At 42.3% G+C, this 20,498-nt stretch overlaps 2 protein-coding genes across 2 annotated transcripts in view; both read left to right on the top strand.

Annotated features, from left to right (window-relative positions):
- The window catches only part of LOC142665507 (melanoregulin-like), a 27,828-nt gene extending 18,797 nt beyond the window's left edge, over positions 1-9,031 (top strand). The window contains exons 3-5 of the mRNA XM_075845222.1: positions 643-733; positions 5,671-5,837; positions 7,227-9,031. Of these exons, the coding sequence (XP_075701337.1) occupies positions 643-733; positions 5,671-5,837; positions 7,227-7,445 (477 nt within the window). The 3' untranslated portion in view covers positions 7,446-9,031. The remainder of the gene's footprint in view (positions 1-642; positions 734-5,670; positions 5,838-7,226) is intronic.
- A 4,768-nt stretch (positions 9,032-13,799) lies between these two features.
- Positions 13,800-16,125, top strand: TCAP (titin-cap). Its single transcript, XM_075846762.1, has 2 exons — positions 13,800-14,059; positions 14,328-16,125. Exons 1-2 carry the CDS (start codon positions 13,917-13,919, stop codon positions 14,743-14,745), a joined length of 561 nt encoding a protein of 186 aa, XP_075702877.1. The 5' UTR covers positions 13,800-13,916; the 3' UTR covers positions 14,746-16,125.
- The last annotated feature ends 4,373 nt before the right edge of the window (positions 16,126-20,498 follow it).

The raw sequence follows: 20,498 nt of genomic DNA, 5'->3' as shown, positions 1-20,498 counted from the left end.
GTGTGTGTGTATGAGAGCGTGTGTGTGTGGTGTGTGTGTGTGTGTGTGTGTGTGTAGGAGTGTGCGAGTGAGTGTGACTGAGCGTGTGTGTGTGTGTGTGTTTGAGAGCGTGTAAGTGTATGTATGTGAGTGTGAGAGTGTATGTGCGTAATAGTGTGTGTGTGTGTGTGTGTGTGTGTGTATGTGTGTATATGTGAGAGTGTGACAGTATGTATGTGAGTGAGCATGTATGTGAGTGTGTGTGAGTATGAGTTTGCGTGTGAGAATGTATGTATGTGTGTGAGAATGCATATATAATATATGGAAAAACATAGCACAGAATTATGAACCTTTAAAAAAAATAAATAAATATATGGCGTTTAATGTGGACAGTCACTATGAATTGTCCGTTTTTGGTTCTTGATTAAACCTAATATAAAATGGGAATTTAGGACATTCAGATTGTAAGCATTGAGGTCAATGTAAAAATCAATGGTGATGTAGTGAAGGATGAAATACTCAGATTACAGACACATGAGATTATAGAGAACAGGCATACATTAGCATTCTAGTCATTGCTGACTTCAAGCTCAAGAAGACGATCAAGATGAACGGTGGTGTAGTCATATTCAAGATGCTTCTCATTTTCCATCCTTTGCTCAGGGTTACCGCAGGCTGAGTTTTGATATCAGCGCTCACAGACAGATACGTAAAGATGTGAAGGATCGGTGGAGGGTGCTCCTGGAAAATCTAGGTGAGTCAATGATATTTAAAATGCAGTTGACAAGAAAGATCAGCTGAACCAATTTTAGATTGCGATGCAATTTATATGTCTAAAATGTCACTGAAAAAGGCCATATGTAAGGTACTATTAACGACATGGGCCGTGTAAATGAGCGCCGATCAATGAGACTGCTCGTTGATCGCCGCTCGTTTGGTCCTATCAGACGAAGAAATCATTGCTTATGTATAGGGACGAGCGCTCGTAACTATGATTGCTCGTCCCCATACATTTCTATCATGTCAGCATCACATCTACCAGTTTACACAGGAAGATATGCAAAATTAAAATTCATAGCAGTTGGCAGCACAAGAGAGCAGATCAGTCAAAGAACAAGTGTTTGCTCGTTCATCGGTTGATCATTTCCCTTTTTGCACAGGGCAATGATCGGGAACGAGTGTTCATATGAGCGGTCGTTTGCTCGATTATTGGCACATGTAATAGGGCCTCTAGGCTCTGTACACACAGCATTTGTGTCTTCTGTTGGAGCTATACACTCACGGAGCATGCGTCACCGTAAGGCTGGGTTCACACACACTATTTACGGACGTAATTTGGGCGTTTTAGCCCCGAATTATGTCCGAAAATGCGGCTCAAAAGCGTCGGCAAACATCTGCCCATTCATTGGAATGGGTCTTACGATGTTCTGTGCCGACGGTCATTTTTTTTACGTGCCGCTGTCAAAAGGCGGCGCGTAAAAAAGACGCCCGCGTCAAAGAAGTGCATGTCACTTCTTCAGACGTAAATGGAGCAGTTTTCCATGGACTCCATGGAAAAACAGCTCCAATTACGTCCGTAATGGACGCAGCGAAAGACGCCTGCACATGCCATTACGGCTGAAATTACGGTGCTGTTTTCTCCTGAAAACAGTCCCGTAATTTCAGCCGTAACGGACGCTGCCGTGTGAACATACCCTAAGGCTGGATTCACACAAGCATGTTCGTTCCATAAAAGGACGGAACGTATTTCGGCCGCAAGTCCCGGGCCGAACACACTGCAGGGAGCCGGGCTCCTAGCATCATAGTTATGTATGACGCTAGGAGTCCCTGCCTCGCTGTCGGACAACTGTCCCGTACTGTAATCATGTTTTCAGTACTGGACAGCAGTTCCACGGAGAGGCAGGGACTCCTAGCGTCGTACATAACTATGATGCTAGGAGCCCGGCTCCCTGCACTGTGTTCGGCCCGGGACTTGCGGCCGAAATACGTTCCGCCCTTTACGGACCGAACATGCTCGTGTGAATCCAGCCTAAGGGTATGTGCACACACACTAATTACGTCCGTAATTGACGGACGTATTTCGGCTGCAAGTACCGGACCGAACACCGTGCAGGGAGCCGGGCTCCTAGCATCATAGTTATGTACGACGCTAGGAGTCCCTGCCTCTCCGTGGAACTGCTGTCCAGTACTGAAAACATGATTACAGTACGGGACAGTTGTCCTGCAGTGAGGCAGGGACTCCTAGCGTCGTACATAAGTATGATGCTAGGAGCCCGGCTCCCTGCACTGTGTTCGGTCCGGTACTTGCGGCCGAAATACGTCCGTCAATTACGGACGTAATTAGTGTGTGTGCACATACCCTAAGGGTTTAATTGTAAAAAAGTCTATATAGGAAAGTGCAGTCTGCTGTGCTTTCCTATACAGTTAAAACAATGGCATGCCAATGCATACTGGGCTGATGGAGGCCATAAGGACACTCTTTTTGGCTCCGCCAGGTGAATGGGGGCGTATGGATATATTTAATGCGTACGCCGGGATCTTTTCCTAGCGTATATATTAAACAAACTGCACAAACGATCTATCTGATCTAAGGACAGGTTAAAACGCCAGTTCGTAGCTTGTCTGCATCCTGTCAAGACGTTAAATGAGGGAAATCACACTGGTGCAAAATACTGATAAACATCTAGTAATATGTTGTAATTTGATCCTATTTTCAGTGATTGGAGGCGGTTGTGAGACTACAAATTTTGTTCAAAAAAATTAACGAATACCTTATGTTTATCATTTATGTAGTCTGGCCTTGTGGTGTCTACGCAGAATGGGGTGTCAGTACTGTGTGTGGTACACTTATTAGGAGGTGCAGTACAGCACCTCCTAATATGTGAGTGACTAATAGTATGCTGTCCAGCGTGGCGCACTACATGTAAAGGCCAATTATTGGGTAAACGAGCGTTCACAGAACACTCTTTCCTGATCATTGCCCTGTGTAAACAGGGCAACGATCAGCCGAATGCTCGTTCATCAGCTGATCGTATTGTTTTAAATAGTGAAATGATTATCGTTTTCGGCAGCACATCGCCCTGTGTGAACATGATGGAAATGTATGGGGATAAGGGATCGCAGTAACGAGCGCCCGTTCCCATACATGGCTCCCTGTGAAAGGACCATACGAGCGCTGATCGTCTTGTTGATCTGCGCTCATTTACACGGCCCAGGAACATCGGAACGGAGATGTGAACGAAGCCTAAACATGGCCTTTTCACTGATATGTTTGAAAATGGGATCAAATTTACGTGATTAGCAATTTATTTGTCCAGCAAGAAACCAAAAGATGAACAGGCTACAGCTGGCCATACACTTTAGATAGCCGATGGCCAAAAAATAGTTTGGCCGACAGCTATTCTTCCCCCCCCCCCCCATACACATGTACGTTGGGCTCGGCCAAGCATGCGTGTATTTTCAAAGGAGAGAAGGGAGAATTCCTCTGCCAGACTCCCCTTGCAGCAGCTTATCTGCTAATAAGCAAAAGGATCCAGTCTGTTGAAGTTGAATATGCCTGACCCTTCTCTCCCCAACATCTGTCTTCGGGGTAGAGTTGGGATGCCACCATGCATATTAAACAGGCAGCCGGTCACGTATGTCGGCTGAAACTGCCGATTTTGCCATCTGTGTATGACCAGCTTCAGAGGGACACTAAACCTAGTCTGTTTTCAGAGCAAAAGGACTGCATGTGCAATACGTCGGTAAACATCTGCCCATTCATTTGAATGTGTTTGCCGACGTACTGTGCAGACGACCTGTAATTTACGCGTCGTCGTTTGACAGCTGTCAAACGACGACGCGTAAATTGACTGCCTCGGCAAAGAAGTGCAGGGCACTTCTTTGCAACGTAATTTGAGCCGTTCTTCATTGAAGTCAATGAAGAGCAGCTCAAGATATACGAGCATCACAGACGCCTCGTATATTACGAGGAGGAGCATTTACGGCTGAAACGAGGCAGCTGTTTTCTTCTGAAAACAGGCTGTCATTTCAGCCGTAAAAGCCAGCTAGCGTGTGAACATACCCTTATAGTCGTATTGCAGTGAATGGGAGATTCTGAGTACAGACTGTAATCCAGGTTCCTTCCTTAATACTGTGTGGACATTCCCTAAGTTGAGGCTGAAAAATCAGATGCTGCCTCCAAAATCCGTGGGTTTCACAGGCTGGTTTTGACACTGTTTTTAATCACATTTTATTAAAAACAGCCCACCGGAGGCTTTGCTTTTCAGCGCACAAAACATCGCAGAAGGTATTTGACTGTGCAAATTCCTATTAATCAATAAGAAGCAAAATAAACAGACAAATTCTGTGCCTAGACAGATCAGGAGGCTTTTTTTTTCAGTGCCGCTGAGTTAGGGTATGTTCACACGATAACTGCATTTATGTCTGAAATTACGGAGCTGTTTTACGGCGTTTTTCGCCGCGTCTTTTACGGACGTAATTTGGAGCTGTTCTTCACTGAAGTCAATGAAAAACTGCTCCAATTACGTCCCAAGAAGTGTCCTGCACTTCTTTGACGAGGCTGTTATTTTACGCGCCGTCTTGACAGCGACATCGTAAGACCCATTGAAAGTAATGGGCAGATGTTTGCCGACGTATTGGAGGCGTTTTTTCAGACGTAATTCAAGGCGTAAAACGCCTCCATTACGTCTGAAAATAGGTCGTGTGAACCCAGCCTTAGGGTATGTTCACACGGCTTAGCAAAATACGTCTGAAAATACAGAGCTGTTTTCAGGCGAAAACTGCTCCTGATTTTCAGACGTTTTTGTAGCAACTCGCGTATTTTACGGACGTTATTGGAGCTGTTTTTCAATGGAGTCAATGAAAACCGGCTCCAAAAACATCCCAAGAAGTGACATGCACTTCTTTTTCGCGGGCGTCTTTTTACACGCCGTCTTTTGACAGCAACGTGTAAAATTACACCTCGTGGGAACAGAACATCGTAAAACCCATTGAAAGCAATGGGCAGATGTTTGTATGCGTAATGGAGCCGTTTTTTTAGGCGTAATTCGAGGCATAAACGCCCGAATTACGTCTGAAAACAGTGCGTGTGAACATACCCTAAGGCCTTGTTTACACGAGCGTGATATATGTCCGTGCTTTACACGCAGGTCGCACGGACCTATACAAGTCTATGGGGCAGTGCAGACAGTCCGTGAGTTTTGCGCAGCGTGAGTCCGCTGCGTAAAACTCACGACATGTTCTATATTTCGCCGTTTTTCACGCATTACGCACCCATTGAAGTCAATGGGTGCGTGAAAACCACGCGTGCCGCACAGAAGCACTTCCGTGCGAACCGCATGATTCACGCAACAGCTGTCAAACTCAATGTAAACAGAAAAGCACCAGGTGCTTTTCTGTTTACAAACATCCAAACGGAGTGTCATAATGATGGCGGCTGCGCGAAAATCACGCAGCCGCGCATCATACACTGATGACACACGCAGCTGTTAAGTGCCTTTTGCGCACGCAAAACGCCGCGTTTTTTGCGTGTGCAAAACGCACACGCTCGTGTAAACCAGGCCTTAGATTCAGCGTGCTGAAAGATCAGCACCGTGTGAACTACAGAGGTGATTCCCATTATAAACAATGGCGTGTAAACATGGCCTTATCTTTCCCAACCTTACCTGATATTTTCTCCTTAATCCTTAGGTTTTCATAATGAAGCAGATTCGCTGCTCACGGTGACCTCTAACAGCTCCTACAATAGTATGCGTGACCCCACAGAGGCTCGTCGTCTGCTCAACCTGTTATCCCAGGACACCAGCATATTTGAACAGTCAGGCCTCCCACCGCCTGAGAGGTACCTCTTTGTTCTGGTAGGTCGAGTATCTAGTTCAATGAGAATTTTCCCATCTTCCCTCCCTCATGCCTCAATTCTTTGGTGGGACACAAAATTGCGAGACTTATACATCTTGTTTTCTGTGTATGTATAATATCAGTACATCTCCTTCATGGACAGGCCCATCATATAATATAGTCCATGCTCTTAGCGCAATACAATTAAAGTCAAGAACTAGGGGCAGTCCACCTTCCCGCTCCGTGCTATGTAGATTTAGGCCACTAATATAACTTGATTTATAGGTGTGACCATAATATGGTTCTTCCTTTCATTCTTCTAGAACTTACTCAATACAACTCAGTCCCTATCAAAGGGTTTCTGCACCTATCGCCGTTCTTGCTAATATTGTCTTGCCTTCCTTCACAATGTTCTCCAGGGTATTGAAGTTCTATACAATGTGCCAGCTGTTACTCCTCCATACTGCAGAAGAAGACAAGTAGAGAGTAGTTTTGCAGCCAGTTTGGCACATTGTATAGAACTTCGATACCCTGGAGAAGGGGGTTAAATTGTGATGCAAGACAATATTAGCATATGGTATATTGACGATATATTTATCATACCAGTGCCAATTGATTGGAACTCATTTGTGCAGAGCCCCGTTAAAGGAGTTTTCCCGTGACAATAAGCTGATCACAAAGTCTCCCACTTCTGGGACCTCCAGCGATCAGCTCTAATCTGTGGGGAAACATGGCAGTAAATGTTCAGTTTTCCTGCAGCGCCACCACAGGGGAAATTAAGCATTACAAAGTGGCCATTCATATCAATGCGTTGTCCTGTTCTGCATTACACAGACAAGTCCTCCAGAGTAAGAGATGCTCTTTGTAGCTGCTCTCTACTCTGGAAAAGAATTGTGGATTCTGAACAGGGGCCTCCTCTTTATTAACTCAGATTTCCCTAACAGAGTGAATAAAAATGGGCTTTCTAAACCGGACAAGTCCTTTAAACATTTCCATTACTATGTCAGAACCTGGCTCTCCTCCTGGAAATAAGATTCACTTTCCGGGGATGGCTTGTAAACAGTATGTACAAGTAAGAGAATATCTGTAATTGAAATGGTAAATCTATTCTATGCAGCACAGAAGTTGAATTTATGGGCAGAAGTGAAAGGTCCCTCCACGGCCCCCTCCACCTCCCCTCAGGCTTGTCACACAATGTTCTGGATTGTGTGATTCGCTGCAAGTGGTGACAGAACAGACAGTAATTACAGGTGATAAATGTTGTCTCTGGAGCGTTTCATTCCACATAGAAGAGGAAGCCCCTATGATGTGTTTTTTGTTACTGAGTTACACTCTAGAGTACCTCTCCGCAATGTGTCCATAAAGGTGACACCATTTATTTATAACACTGGGGATATAATGTGTTTCAGGACCGACTCATCCTTCTCGACATGGGAACAGAGTTTGTATCTATTGCCAGACGGTTTTACCCCCCTGAGACCTTGGAAAACAGCGAGAAGGACAGTTTGGAGCCCGGCACTGCTGTATTGGTGAGCCCGGGCTTGCTGGAAGTGGGAAATGCTGAAGACAAGGAAGAAGAGTGCGTGGAGGTGGACGAAGACAGTTTTTTGGTCAATCTCATCGGGTGACAACATTCAAGCCACCATCAGCTTATTTACTCGTCCGCAGCTCTATGTTCACATCTTTTCTATCACTTCAGACCCTGTCCTCTGCCAAACATGTCCACTTCCTCTCATTGGATGGCATTATTTTGCTGTTCTCAATCTTCAAATAGAACTTTTATTCCTACATTGAGCCACCCTTGTGTCTTCAGACCAGAGCATGCTTATAAAGAGCTGATTCAATTAACACCTTTTAAGCCAAAATACTTTCACAAGTGCAGTTCTTATTAAGACGTCCTCCTCTGCCAAGTTGTTAGATGTTCTATTCATCTGATTTTTATGTATATATGTTTCAGGGAAAGCTGGAGGCCTGATCCCACAAGGGTTATCTTCTGCCGCTCTAGTATTGTGGTACAACTTGGCAGCTTTTCCATTCCAGATCTTAGGAAAGCTGAGTGACAACCCCTGTGGGATCGGCAATGGTGGCCATATTGGAGGCTACCCAGCTTTCTAAGAGAGATACATAAAAATGCTTAAAGGGGTTCCCTCACCTAAGCAAGTGATGGCATATCGCTAGGATATGCCGTGATCTGCTGATCGGTGGGGTTCTGAAAGCGAAGACCCTACATGATCGCTAGAATGAAGGGCTCCACCTGTTCTCAGCCCCGTTAGTTCTAGTGATCGGTAAGAGTCCCTTCAGTCGGATATGCTATGCTGTCACTTAATAAATTTGGACTTCTCGTTTTACAAAAAGAAAGAAAAATTGAAAATGGGTTATTTACTGGCCATTTTTTAGGGAAATGTTTAATCTTATAAAATGCCTATTTCTGTTTTTACTAAAGGGGTTGTAAAAAGGATCTGCTGTTTTTTGTTTTTTTCCATGAACAGTGTCTGGTATTTCACCTTATTCCCACTGAATGAGCTGCAATACCAGAAACATTCCATGGACAAGAGTGGCGCTGTTTCTGGAAAATAGCAATTAATTGCAGACCACTTCTTTAGGCAGAGGAATGTGAATCCATAACTGATAATGTAATATAATATACCTGAGTGTTCGCTCATGTCTAGTCGCTTACTGCTTGATCTGCTGCTATTCTTATCTTTTATACAGACCTGTTTGCATACATTTAGAGGTAAACATTAGAGAGCTATTCCTATACATAGCAGTGTTCATCCTGATCTTTCTGGTTGATGAATAAAATGCCAAATGACAGTGAAGACTGACAAAGCATTAGGTGGAAAAATGCAACTGCATAACAATTATGTAACATAACATTTACAACAGTTTGTTGAAAACAAAAACCCTTACCCTATGAATACTGGAATGGCAGCCATTAGTGGTTATAATCCAGCATGTTACCTATATACAAGACCAAAATAAAACACTTGACATAAGAGGAGAACTCAGGTACTTACATTTTTAGGTATTTATTTTTTCTGTGCAAAAAAAAGATTTGGAAATGTTTCATAAAAATGTCCTCGTAATCCAACATACCCTCTACCTGTCATACTACCGCTATGCTTTCAATTCTATCCTTCAACATTATTTATATGTTATTCCCCAGCCCCTTTCTTGTTCATTTCTCTTCATTAAAGTGGAATTATTACTAAAGGAAGCAATAAACAGAAGTTATTACTCATCGTCATAGGGTCAACATTACAGTGCACCCGTCTCCAGCACACAGCAGAGGGCAGCCATATTGCCTTAATAGCTATGTACACCTTTTTTGGATGGATTTTTAAAAAAAATTAATCTGTTGTGTATTTTTAAGCAACTTTCAAATTGACCTTTCGTAAAAAATAAAAAAATAAACTGTACTTTTTTCAATACAACTTCTATGTATCCTGTGTACATAGGAGCTGTATCTTTCTCTCAGCCAATTCCGTCAGTTCAGCTGAACTGATGTCTCGGCTGAGAGGGAGTCCAACATGTCTCACATGACATACAGGATCCACCTAATATCGATCACGTCTAAGTTCTGAACTTAGATGTGATCGATATTAGGTGGATCCGGTGTGTCAGAGACACGTTAGACTCGCTCTCAGCCAAGCAGTCAGTTCAGCAGAACTGATTCGGCTGAGAGAATGATACAGCTTCTATGTATACAGGATACACAAAAGCTAGATCGTAAAAAAAAAAAAATATTTAATAAGTCAATTTAAAAAAGTTGCTTAAAAACACATAACACTTTTTTTTATTATTATTATTATTATTATTATTATTATTATTATTATTATTATTATTATTATTATTAAGCCGTTAGTGACCACCCATAGGCGTTTTTATGGCGGCCACTAACGGGCTTTATACCGATGAAATTGCCTTTTTACGGCGCTGGGTCAGAATAAATAAACACAAGGGGAAGAAGTTAAATCGACCTGCTCGAACGGGCAAAATTGCTATCAGTTTTGTTTAACCCCTCAAATGCGGCGCTCAATAGCGAGCGCCGTATATGAGTGGTTTTGGAGAGAGGGGGCTCCCTCTCCCCACCTTCACCCCGCAATACGATCGCAGGGTGTTGGTGTTTCTATGGAAGCTGGGGGCCTAACAGAGGTCTGCCTCTAAATGCCTGCTAGGCCATGCCAGAGGCCTGGCCTAACAGATATCTGTCCATTTTACACAGACAGGCAGTAATACACTGAAATACAGAAGTATTGAAGTGTATTATAAAAAGCGATCAGATGATTCTGTGCATCCTGCCTTATAAAAAAATGTGATAAAAAGATGCATATACTCCAAAATGGTACCAATAAAAACTACAAGTCGTCCCGCAAAAACAGAGCCCACATACAGCTGCATCGGCAGAGAAATAAAAAAGTTATGGCTCTTCAAATATAGCGACCCAAAAACAAATAATTTTGAAAAAATTGTGTTTTTACCGTGTAAAAGTAGTAAAACATAAGAAAACAATATATATATTTGGTATCGTTGCAATCGTAACAACCCGCTGAATAAAGTTAGTGTTATTTATACCACACGGTAAATGGCGTAATTTAGGATGCAAAAAAAGTGGCGAAATTGCGGGGGTTTTTCTATTCCCCCCCCCCCCCAAAAAAAGGTAATAAAAGTTAATAAACTATATGTACCCCAAAATGGCGCTATTAATATATACAACTTGTCCCACAAAAAAAAGACCTTATACAGCTATGTTGACGCAAAAATAATTAAGTTATCGCTCTTTGAATGACACTATGGAAAAACGCAAAAAAAATAGCTTGGTCACTAAGGGGTTAGATCAAACTTTTCTTCCAAAGGTGTTCATAGCCCCTAAGGCCCTTTTACACAGGCCAATGATTAGGTGAATGAGCAGTCATACGACGCTCGTTCCCGATCATTACTCCGTGTAAACAGAACAGAGATCAACCGATGAACGAGCAAACGCATCGGCTGATCGCTTGGATAATATGAGTCAGCAGCACATTTCTTTGCGTCAACAGAGGGATGTGCTGACGACATGATGCAAATGGACGGGGGTAAAAGATCATATTAACGATTGTTCGTCACCGTACATTACCGACAATTGCTCCTTGTGAATGGAGCTAACCAGTGCTGATTGACTTGCTATATCATCAATTAGCGCTTGTTTTCACGGCCACTGTGAAAAGTCGAAAGCACGGAAGTAGCGGCGATTCACAGGTATTGCAGCTTTCTCTCCTTTTCACTTCAAAGGGAGAAAAGGCTGCAATACCTGTGAATCGCCGCTACTTCGCGAACGACCATTCACAGTGAGCAAGAAGAAATGAAGGGAAGCAGCGCACGTACAAGCGCTCCACCCACTTAACAGCTAATGGGTCGGGATCCGTCTCCCGGGACCCCCGCAGATCAGCTATCAATGGCCAATCCCGAGAAAAGGCCATCAATTTTTAGCAGCTGAATAACCCCTTTAAGTTCAATAGTCGCTGCATAAATCCATATGCTCCCCCTAGTGGTGGCTGCAGGCAGCCAGCGGTTTATTATTTACCTCTATGACTGTTTCTCATAAATAGTGAAGCTGCCCTTTACAAAGCTCCAATATCAACCACTATAAAGATATTTTATGAAATTACAGTAAACATTAACTTTAGGAAAAAACGTAGTACATTTTTTAGATCTCTCTATTAGGTTTATGTTATGGGGCCCCATGATTTCTGTGTACATCCCTTACTGCACTTCACCCCAATACCCATCCCCTACCCATATTACACTGACAGCAGTCCAGGAAGCCAAGATACAGCTATTTTATGGGGCCCTTAGCTGCCCTAATTCCCTCTGCTTTTTGGTCCAAAATGCAAAAGGAAGCAGCTATATAGAGCAGAGACCTCTGTATTACAGTATTATACGCGGGGGGGATAGCAGGAAGTCTGTGAGGTGCAGCTTCAGCCAATAGCTGCAGAGCAGGAAGTGATGTCTGAAAAAGGGACGTCATTTTGGTAACTTCTGCAAGTCAGTACTGTAACATGCAGAAAATCATTATTATTGTCTGTGGTGTTTAGGAACTGTAATGTACAGAGCACCTTAGAAATTTGCATTTGGGGGACCTGAGTGAAAGCGTTTACGGCCCTGGTATGTTACATGACCCTATTAGCTCCCTATTGCGAATAATGAAAATGTGCCCCCAGAAGTGCTGTTTAGGGGGCTTGCCTTTATTAGAACATCCCACAGATGCAATAGCAGACTCCTTGTAATGCTTTATACAGGGATAACACCTGTTACTAATGAGCATCTGCCAAAATATCTTTCCAGCATATTGGGAAATCATTTGCACAGACATCTGCTGTTCAGATTGGTTTTCACCCTTGAAATCATTGTTGGGGTTTGTTACATTTTTCTGTAGTCTTATGGGAAATGGTACCATGCATGTCAGCCTTAGAATGGGCACATGACTATATGGTAAATCCACCCTAGAATATACCACTCATGGTCAGAGTACCTTCCAAGTAGGGCTATGAAACAAGTCTGACATTTAGTCGTGGTCCACTTCAATAAACAAGCGGGACGCAGGTTCCTACCAAATTAGTTAGTAGTGGATTAAGTAGCTTTTTATTCCTTCAACAGAAGCAAGATGCAGGAGTGTGCCAGCAGAGCGGGTACATGCTTTAAAATACCTTTCTCGGATTACATATTGGCATAGAATCAGACATGGAGATTAATGGTGCTGAGCTTGTTTATTTTATAAAGGAGAATTCTGAAGGTCACATTGCCCTTGAGCATGGCCAGCTGATACTACATGAACAAAGCGAGACAGCTGCACTAATAATGGAAAGAATGTATTTTTAATCTGTAGATTAAAAAACAAAATGTAGATTAAAGATGCACTTCAATGCCATGACCATGACATATTTGAAGAAGCTGAGCCCATCTCACCAGGCGAAAGCAATCGAACCTCCAAAACGCTGTTATCCTGATTGCATAAGTACTCTCTTCTTGACTAGAAAGCCTCCATGTAGTTGTGAATCCACAGCTTCTGTCCATAGTTGGCAAATAGATCATTATCCACTTCACTGTCAACACGGATCACCCTTCAGTCTTCCATGTGTGGACTGCTGCCCAGCATCCCATAGATGACGTCACCAGGGCAATGTCCCACCATACCATTGATCCTAACTATGGCAGTACATAATGTATTGAATTGGCATCCAGATTTTTTACCCACCTTTTACATACACCAACTTTTTATGTACCCTCCCTCACCTAGGACACCAGATTTCAAGGCAACTGTCCCTCATTCTGGGTAAACAGGATATGAGCCATCCACCATATGGGCACAAGGTTATCAAAAACCCATCCTAACCACCATGATAGCCACAAGGTTATCAAAACACATTCAGAAGATCACTGTACTAATGTACAGTGATCTTCTAAATGTGCTTTGATAACCTCGTGGCTATCATGGTGGCTATGATGGGTGGTTGATTAGATACCCATCATTGTGTAATCCAGTTCTGATCATCTATATTTAGGAGATCATTATATAGAAACCAGCACTGTGTGATCCTATCAAGATAATCTACAGTCAGATCACTGTACTATATATATATCTATATATATATACATATATATATATATATATATATATATATATATATATATAAAAATTAAGTCTTGGTTGATGCATTTTTCGATAGTAAAGCAATGAATACTATTTGATAGCAGATTATATAATTCACGTAACCTGTGCTGGGAACTGTGTAACTTAACTCTGCTCTGATGACAAAACGAATAGCAATGCCCGCATTTTGCTGGAGTGAGCATGTTCCTATATGCAGTGACGTCTCGGCACAGTTCCAGATCTGTCCTGTGTGTCACTCAGTGGTCACGGTGTGGGTGTAAGGGGTGGATGGGGGGGGGGGGTGAGGATGACTCCCTGAACAGATATAGATTGTTACAAGGCAGAATGAAAATAGTACTGGCCAAGTGTATATAAGCCCAGAACATAACAGTGCATGGGAGAACAAGCCTCAGAGGAAACACAGGACAAGTTAAAGCACTGTAACCTGTTAACACACACTTAACCCAAGATGTTGGGGAAGCCAGAAACACGTGAAGAAGTCAGCCCTATGGCCGAGCTGAGCTGCCAAGTGAAGGAAGACAACACAGCTCAGAGAGAGCACTACTCCGCAGAATGGCTGGATACATCAGTCTTCAGCAGACCAGAGGAGAGGTGAGATAACTGGGACCCAACATCCGCACTGCAGATGGGCAGAGGCAAATATAAAGGGGCATTAATATACATGTAGATAAGTTTTAATTAATGCATTTGTATTGGCAATACACTGGAATGTTGATATAGTTTCCAAGGTACAACTTTAATAGGAACGAGTATATGACACTTTGGGAGGCAAAGGAAGATTAGGAAGAGCACTATTGTCTCTTATATTTTGTAGTATTATGTGGACAATTTGGTTAATTCCCATATTTCTCTCATTCAGCTGCAATGCTCGTGATGCCAATGTTTGGAGGAGGGAAAGCTTCAGACAGCAAGGCCAGACACATTTCCTGGTCCAGCGTTCTCCAGCTCAGATTATGAGAATGGGTCGTCTCGGTCACCGCCTTACCCAATATCAGCTGCCCTACCAGAGAACACTGCCACTGCCCATCTTCAAACCAGCAGACCTTACTACCAAGATGGATCGCATGGCAACACCTCCACAGCTTCGTAGCATGATTGAGTTCGAGAGAGCTCTGAGCAATCCAGGCAATGATGGGTTGTGCCAAGACAAGATACCTGTCTCTCAAATCACCAAAGAGTTGCCCCCAGTCATGCAGCCAGCACGTATGGAATTCTCTAAACCCGGCCTGGCACCTTCCTTCTCCAGATCTATGTCTCAGGAGGTTCAGAGGGGCTAAAGGACTATAATGGACTGTGGAGGGGGGGGGGGGGATATACTATCTGAAAAATGAAAAGTAGTCCTAGGAAGGCCAGGTTTGAATGCAGTGTATGTCTGCATTGTGTTTGCACTAGAATCTCAGTTATTACGTTTATGCCCAGCAGCAAAATGTCCATTAGCAAATTAATTTATAGACAAATTGCTCTGAATATTCCAGCTTGTGATAGGGATATTGCAGAAGAAAACATTATCTTTGTTTCTGGAAAGCATTGTATTACTTTAATGCATCGGATCACCCTCTACATGGTGCTGAACTTCAGCTCCTTTATGATTCACTTTAATAACCTCTCACACTATGAGTTTCATCAGTCTTGGTTGGCCAGCATAGGCTTTACAGTAAGAGGTGGAACGACAACCCATCTCTTCACTGTTCTTTAGAAAGCTCTTAATGTAATGTATAAAAATTGGTGGACATCTAGGTCTAGCACATGAGGGTAGATATGTTTGTTGAATTTGAATTTTCTTATGTCAACTAACAACTACCCATTGGTTGCTGGATAAAGTTAGTGGAAGTAAAGAAGGTATAGGAATTAGAAAGTATTAGGCATGGAGTAGCCATAGAAGATCTTGACTGATGTCTGGAGGATAGGACATTTTAACTGGTTAATGAAGGATAGGATGTCATAACTGGTTAATGAAGGATAGGATGTCATAACTGGTTCCTGAAGGATAGGATGTTATAACTGGTTCCTGAAGGATAGGATGTTATAACTGGTTCCAGAAGAATAAGATGTCATAACTGGTTAATGAAGGATAGGATGTCATAACTGGTTCCAGAAGAATAGGATGTCATAACTGGTTCCTGAAGGATAGACCATTATAACTAGTTCCTGAAAGATAGGCTGTTATAACTGGTTCCTCAAGGATAAGATGTTATTACTGGTTCCCGAAGGCTAGGATTTTATGGCTGAAAAGTCCCTATGATTGATTTTTGGTTGCTTGCCCTTTGGGATACAGTATATTGTTAGTCCTTAGTTATTGATATTTCAGTAAATAAGCTACATAGGAGCAGAATAAGAAAGTAGAAAATAATGAAATAAGGGTCTGAAAACTTAGGGGAGGGGGGAGCCCCTGGGAGGGTGTTTAAGTCAATTCCATAGCAAGTTATGACTGGTCTATCAAAAAATATAAGCTACCAACTGAAAATCCCCCTGGCCTATAAAAGGGTTATTCCTGTGTAACAATGAACACCGACTCTAAGTGGTTTTGGATTGCAAATACTTTGCACAGTTTTATATGTAGATATATGATCAATTCTATTTTTCCGTATTTTATATGTCTGTGTGTACTGCACTAATAATTGTTACTATTATGATGTAATAAAATGGTTATATATTTACTTTTGTGTATTTTCTTAGTTCAAATTAGATGAAGGATATAATAGGAAAAATCTCACAAGCAAATATAATGATCGTACGACCTCATTCCTCAAAACGAACACAAAAAAAGGAGTCTTGTTGGTACCAACCAATCACAACGCAGCTTTTATAATTACACAGCAGTTTAGAAAATGAAACCTGAGCTCTGATTGGTTGCTCTGGGCAACATAGCTAGTTTTCCTTTTAGACAGTTTTGATAAATATAAAGGTGTCCAATTTTCAATGTATGTAACGGTTTCTGGAGGTTCTGTAACTGGATTTATGGGAGATGAATTAGTGATCATTGAGGGCAAAGATTTGTTTTTCCTCCCATTCTACCAAACTAACATTCGCCTCTCTGTATACAATTAAGAAAGCAGACACTCCAGGCCATTTTACACAGGTCGAATGATCGCTTGTACGAATGCTCGTTCTTGATCAGTGTAAACAAGTCGTCAATAAGCCAACAAACAAGAAAACACTTGTTTGTCGGCTGATCAGTTCTTTCACGCGGCCCAAAAAAGGGTCGCTTGTCGGCAGCACATCTCCCCGTGAAAACAGTGGCTGTGCTGCCGACAAGATGCAAAATGTATGGGGACAAACAATAGAATTAACGATCGTTCGTCCCCATGTACACCCATCATTGCTCTGTATAAGTGGAGCAAACGAGCGCCGATCGACATGCTGTATCGTTGATCGGCGCTCGTCTACCGGGTGAAAATCTGCCCTGCCCTGTAAAGCCAGCTTTAAGGGTCCGTGTCCCTTTCATTTATTGGAAAAAACATAAGAGGTGTCCCTTTTGATTCCACCCCTATTGCTCCTGAGCAGCTCCACATATCTGTACACATGTATATCAATCACAATTATCAACATATATTCTGTTATTACATATACAGGAGCGCCTTAGACTTGCAAAACATTACCAGAAACTTTCCATACCTGGGTCATTATCGTAATACTTGGATACATCTTGTCCGGCCCTGAAAAATATGGTTCCCTACAGATTATATAACAGAACGCATAGGACTGAAGACTTTGGAAACAGGTTCTGTGCTATAGCAACAAGACATGCAGAGGTCACAATTACCAGACACCTCTGCCTGAAGGGTCCGCAGGCCATCCTCGTCACATAAGAGAGCAGCAGTGATATACACTAAGTAGATGCCATATCATGCTAATTGCAAAATTGTATATGTGAATGTGGAGATAAATGATCTATGAATGTACTGTATGCAAAGGGAAGACAGTGGGGGAGGGGGAGGTTATATTTACAACCACTGTTTACATGTGTTGTCCCAGTGTCTTACTGGAAAGTTGGCCGCTGTTAGGAATTCACACCTAGTGGAATGTACTCGGCCAAGAGGGGGATTTAACATGCTCTTTATTAGCAAACATGTTGGAGAAAAATAGATGCTTAAAGGGATATTAACTCTTAATCTACTGTAGGGACATTTATAGATGCTTATTTATCATTAAAAAAAAATGTGATATGCCTTTAATTTTAATATTTAAGCAAGTAGAACTGAGGTATGATGGAGGGAATTGGTGGTCTCCAGTTATTGGGAAACTACAACTCCCAGCATGCCCTGACATGTGTTGCAGCTTCCATAAACGTATACGTATCTCTGAAGGCCTAACTTTTTAGTACAATATTTGGTGCAATATCCAAGAACATGGAAAACCTAATAAACCAGGAGTGAGTACAGTACAATATAGAAAAGGGAGAGAACCTCCAGCTCACCGGTGTGCGTCTCCTAGCAGCGTCAGTCGGATCCCCGCGACGGCCCGCAGTGTAAGACCGCAATTGTAGAGAAGAATTGATCCAGCGCTGATAGTGAATTAAAAGGGAAAACGATGTCCCATGTTTATTAGAAAAAGAGTAAAACAGAAGGGAGACGCAGTCCCAAGGTGTAAGTAGTCAGGGCTTGAACCTGAGCCTACGCGTTTCGAACGCAGTCTGCGTTCTTAGTCATGGCAAATGACTAAGAACGCAGACTGCGTTCGAAACGCGTAGGCTCAGGTTCAAGCCCTGACTACTTACACCTTGGGACTGCGTCTCCCTTCTGTTTTACTCTTTTTCTAATAAACATGGGACATCGTTTTCCCTTTTAATTCACTATCAGCGCTGGATCAATTCTTCTCTACAATTGCTGAGTACAGTACACCATAGGCCAAATCCCTATTTTTTGTGACTTGAATGGGGTAAAATGTGGCAGAGATGTCTACACGTAAAAACCTTGATCACAGTTTTACTCAGAAATAGCTCTAGAAACCTCTTAAAACTCCTGAATAAGTGAACCCGACCTAAATCTGCCCGATAACCATGTAATGATGATCAACAACATATTGGGGGTTGGTCAGAACCGGAGCCATGCATGTGCCAGTTGGAAGAAAAAACTGTGCCTTTAAAGGGGTTGTCCAAGATTATAAAAACATGATTGCTGTCCTCCAAAAACAGCGCCACAACTGTCTACAGGTTTTCTGTGGTATTGCAGCTCAGCTCCATTCACTTCAGTAGAGATGAGAATGCAATACCAGACACAACCCATGGACATACGAGGCGCTGTATTTGGAAGAAACAGCCATGTTTTTATAATCCTGTACAACCCATTTAACAGCAACGTTTTGTCTTTTAAATCTTAGGAAGCATAAAAATCGGGGGTGCAAAGGTTGCAGTCGCACCCAGCACCTCGATTCTGAGGATCGCCAAAAGGTCCCTTTGCCTCATACGAGGAGACCAGTACTATTGAAGACGCATTACAGCATTATAGATTTTGCTTCAGGGCCCAGGTACTACAACTTTCGCCACTCACCTTTCTATAACAGCGCTTACCTAATAAAACAAATCAAAAGAGGTCCTGAAACTGTACTTGCTCTGACATTATTGAACACAAATTTGTATGTAGATCACTGTGTCATCAGATCATATATATTGCAATATAAAAGCAACACGTAACCCTATACTCATACATGTGGAAAAATCCTAAAACAGTCCGACACATCACAACTTGGGTATCTCTCAGTTTAGACAACCCCCATCTGAGACATACAAAAGGAGCCAATGGCGGTAATCAGAAACCGCTCAGCTACTCATGTATCACGATGATCACAAATAAAATATCTTTCAGCAAAGGATCACACAACTGAGAATGTCAGACATGATAAAGTCAGAACTCTGATAAATGAGGGAAGACTTGATGACATGATATTAATCTGCTGCTTACATACATAGACTATGATTCAGATATCACATACATCAAATAATATACATATAAACATCCTGCTTTTGAAAAAAAAAAGTTAAATCATACCCCCTGGGGTCAGTCCAAGACACCAGAGCATGTGGCAACACAAAGGTTTCTTTTCTAAATGTAATGCGTATATCAAGTTGGAGTCGTGGCCTCTGAAGTCCACCCTTGAAATTTGGGAAAAATTCCAGATTCCTTAAATGAATCTTTTACATACAAATGTACCATGGTACAAGTCTTGGAGGATATGCATAATAATAATAATAATAATAATAATAATTAAAAAAAAAAAGATATGGTGGTCCTTTATACTCAGGTTGGGCTGCAGCTCCATCTCCCCGAGGAGAATGTGAATAGACTTAAGCTGGTCATAAATTAGGGATTTCTGAACGACTCGTCGTTAATAAGTGAAGGTTGACGTTCTGGACGACAACTCCAGATGTTAAAATGACAAAATCGGCGATCAATCTGTGCCCTGGTCTGGGTTTCTCTCGATGGGAAGCAGATCTGTCGTTTGGCATGCACAACTTTACAATTCTGTATCCGAAAATGACGGAGAAAATGCAGCATTGCAGATCAATTGTTCCACAGATATCTGTCTGCGGTGAAGGACTGTCACGCTCGTTTGTGTCAATAAAGGCGCCGACAGTCGGATGAAAACCGTCTAACTCCTTTCCAGCCAACCATATCTCCAGTGTATGACCAGTTTAACAGAAACAGAAGAATAATATTAGATTCCTCTGACACAATGTCATTATGCAATTAGCGTGATACGATACGCCATCAACCATTTCCTTATGTGTCAGAGAACTCTGCAGGCCCCAGAGGTATAAGGGCCCAGATGAGATTCCAACATCTGCAACTTAAATTTCTATGCCAAGATTATTCAAGATAGGGTTGAGATTGACAGTAATAGGGGCATTGCCCCCCGGGACACACTATAGATGACTTTCAGCATGGTCAACTCTATACTGGAATATAGTGCGTATATAGTCATAACCCTGACAGTCCTGCAGGACAGCACAGGCATTCGATTCTTATTAGATTAGGTAATTAAACATTTCCAACTGGTCCAATGTTATTGGCTGTCTCCTGGGTCAGCACTT

Source organism: Rhinoderma darwinii, chromosome 13 (assembly GCF_050947455.1).
Source record: "Rhinoderma darwinii isolate aRhiDar2 chromosome 13, aRhiDar2.hap1, whole genome shotgun sequence".
Taxonomy (NCBI): Eukaryota; Metazoa; Chordata; class Amphibia; order Anura; family Rhinodermatidae; genus Rhinoderma; species Rhinoderma darwinii.
This window is presented reverse-complemented; position numbering and strand designations above follow the sequence as displayed.

Excerpts from the sequence above, each read along its gene's own strand:
- TCAP (XM_075846762.1), top strand. The coding sequence starts at position 13,917 with ATGTTGGGGAAGCCAGAAACACGTGAAGAAGTCAGCCCTATGGCCGAG. Across the intron at positions 14,060-14,327 it reads TTCAGCAGACCAGAGGAGAG|CTGCAATGCTCGTGATGCCA; the intron begins GTGAGATAACTG and ends TCTCTCATTCAG.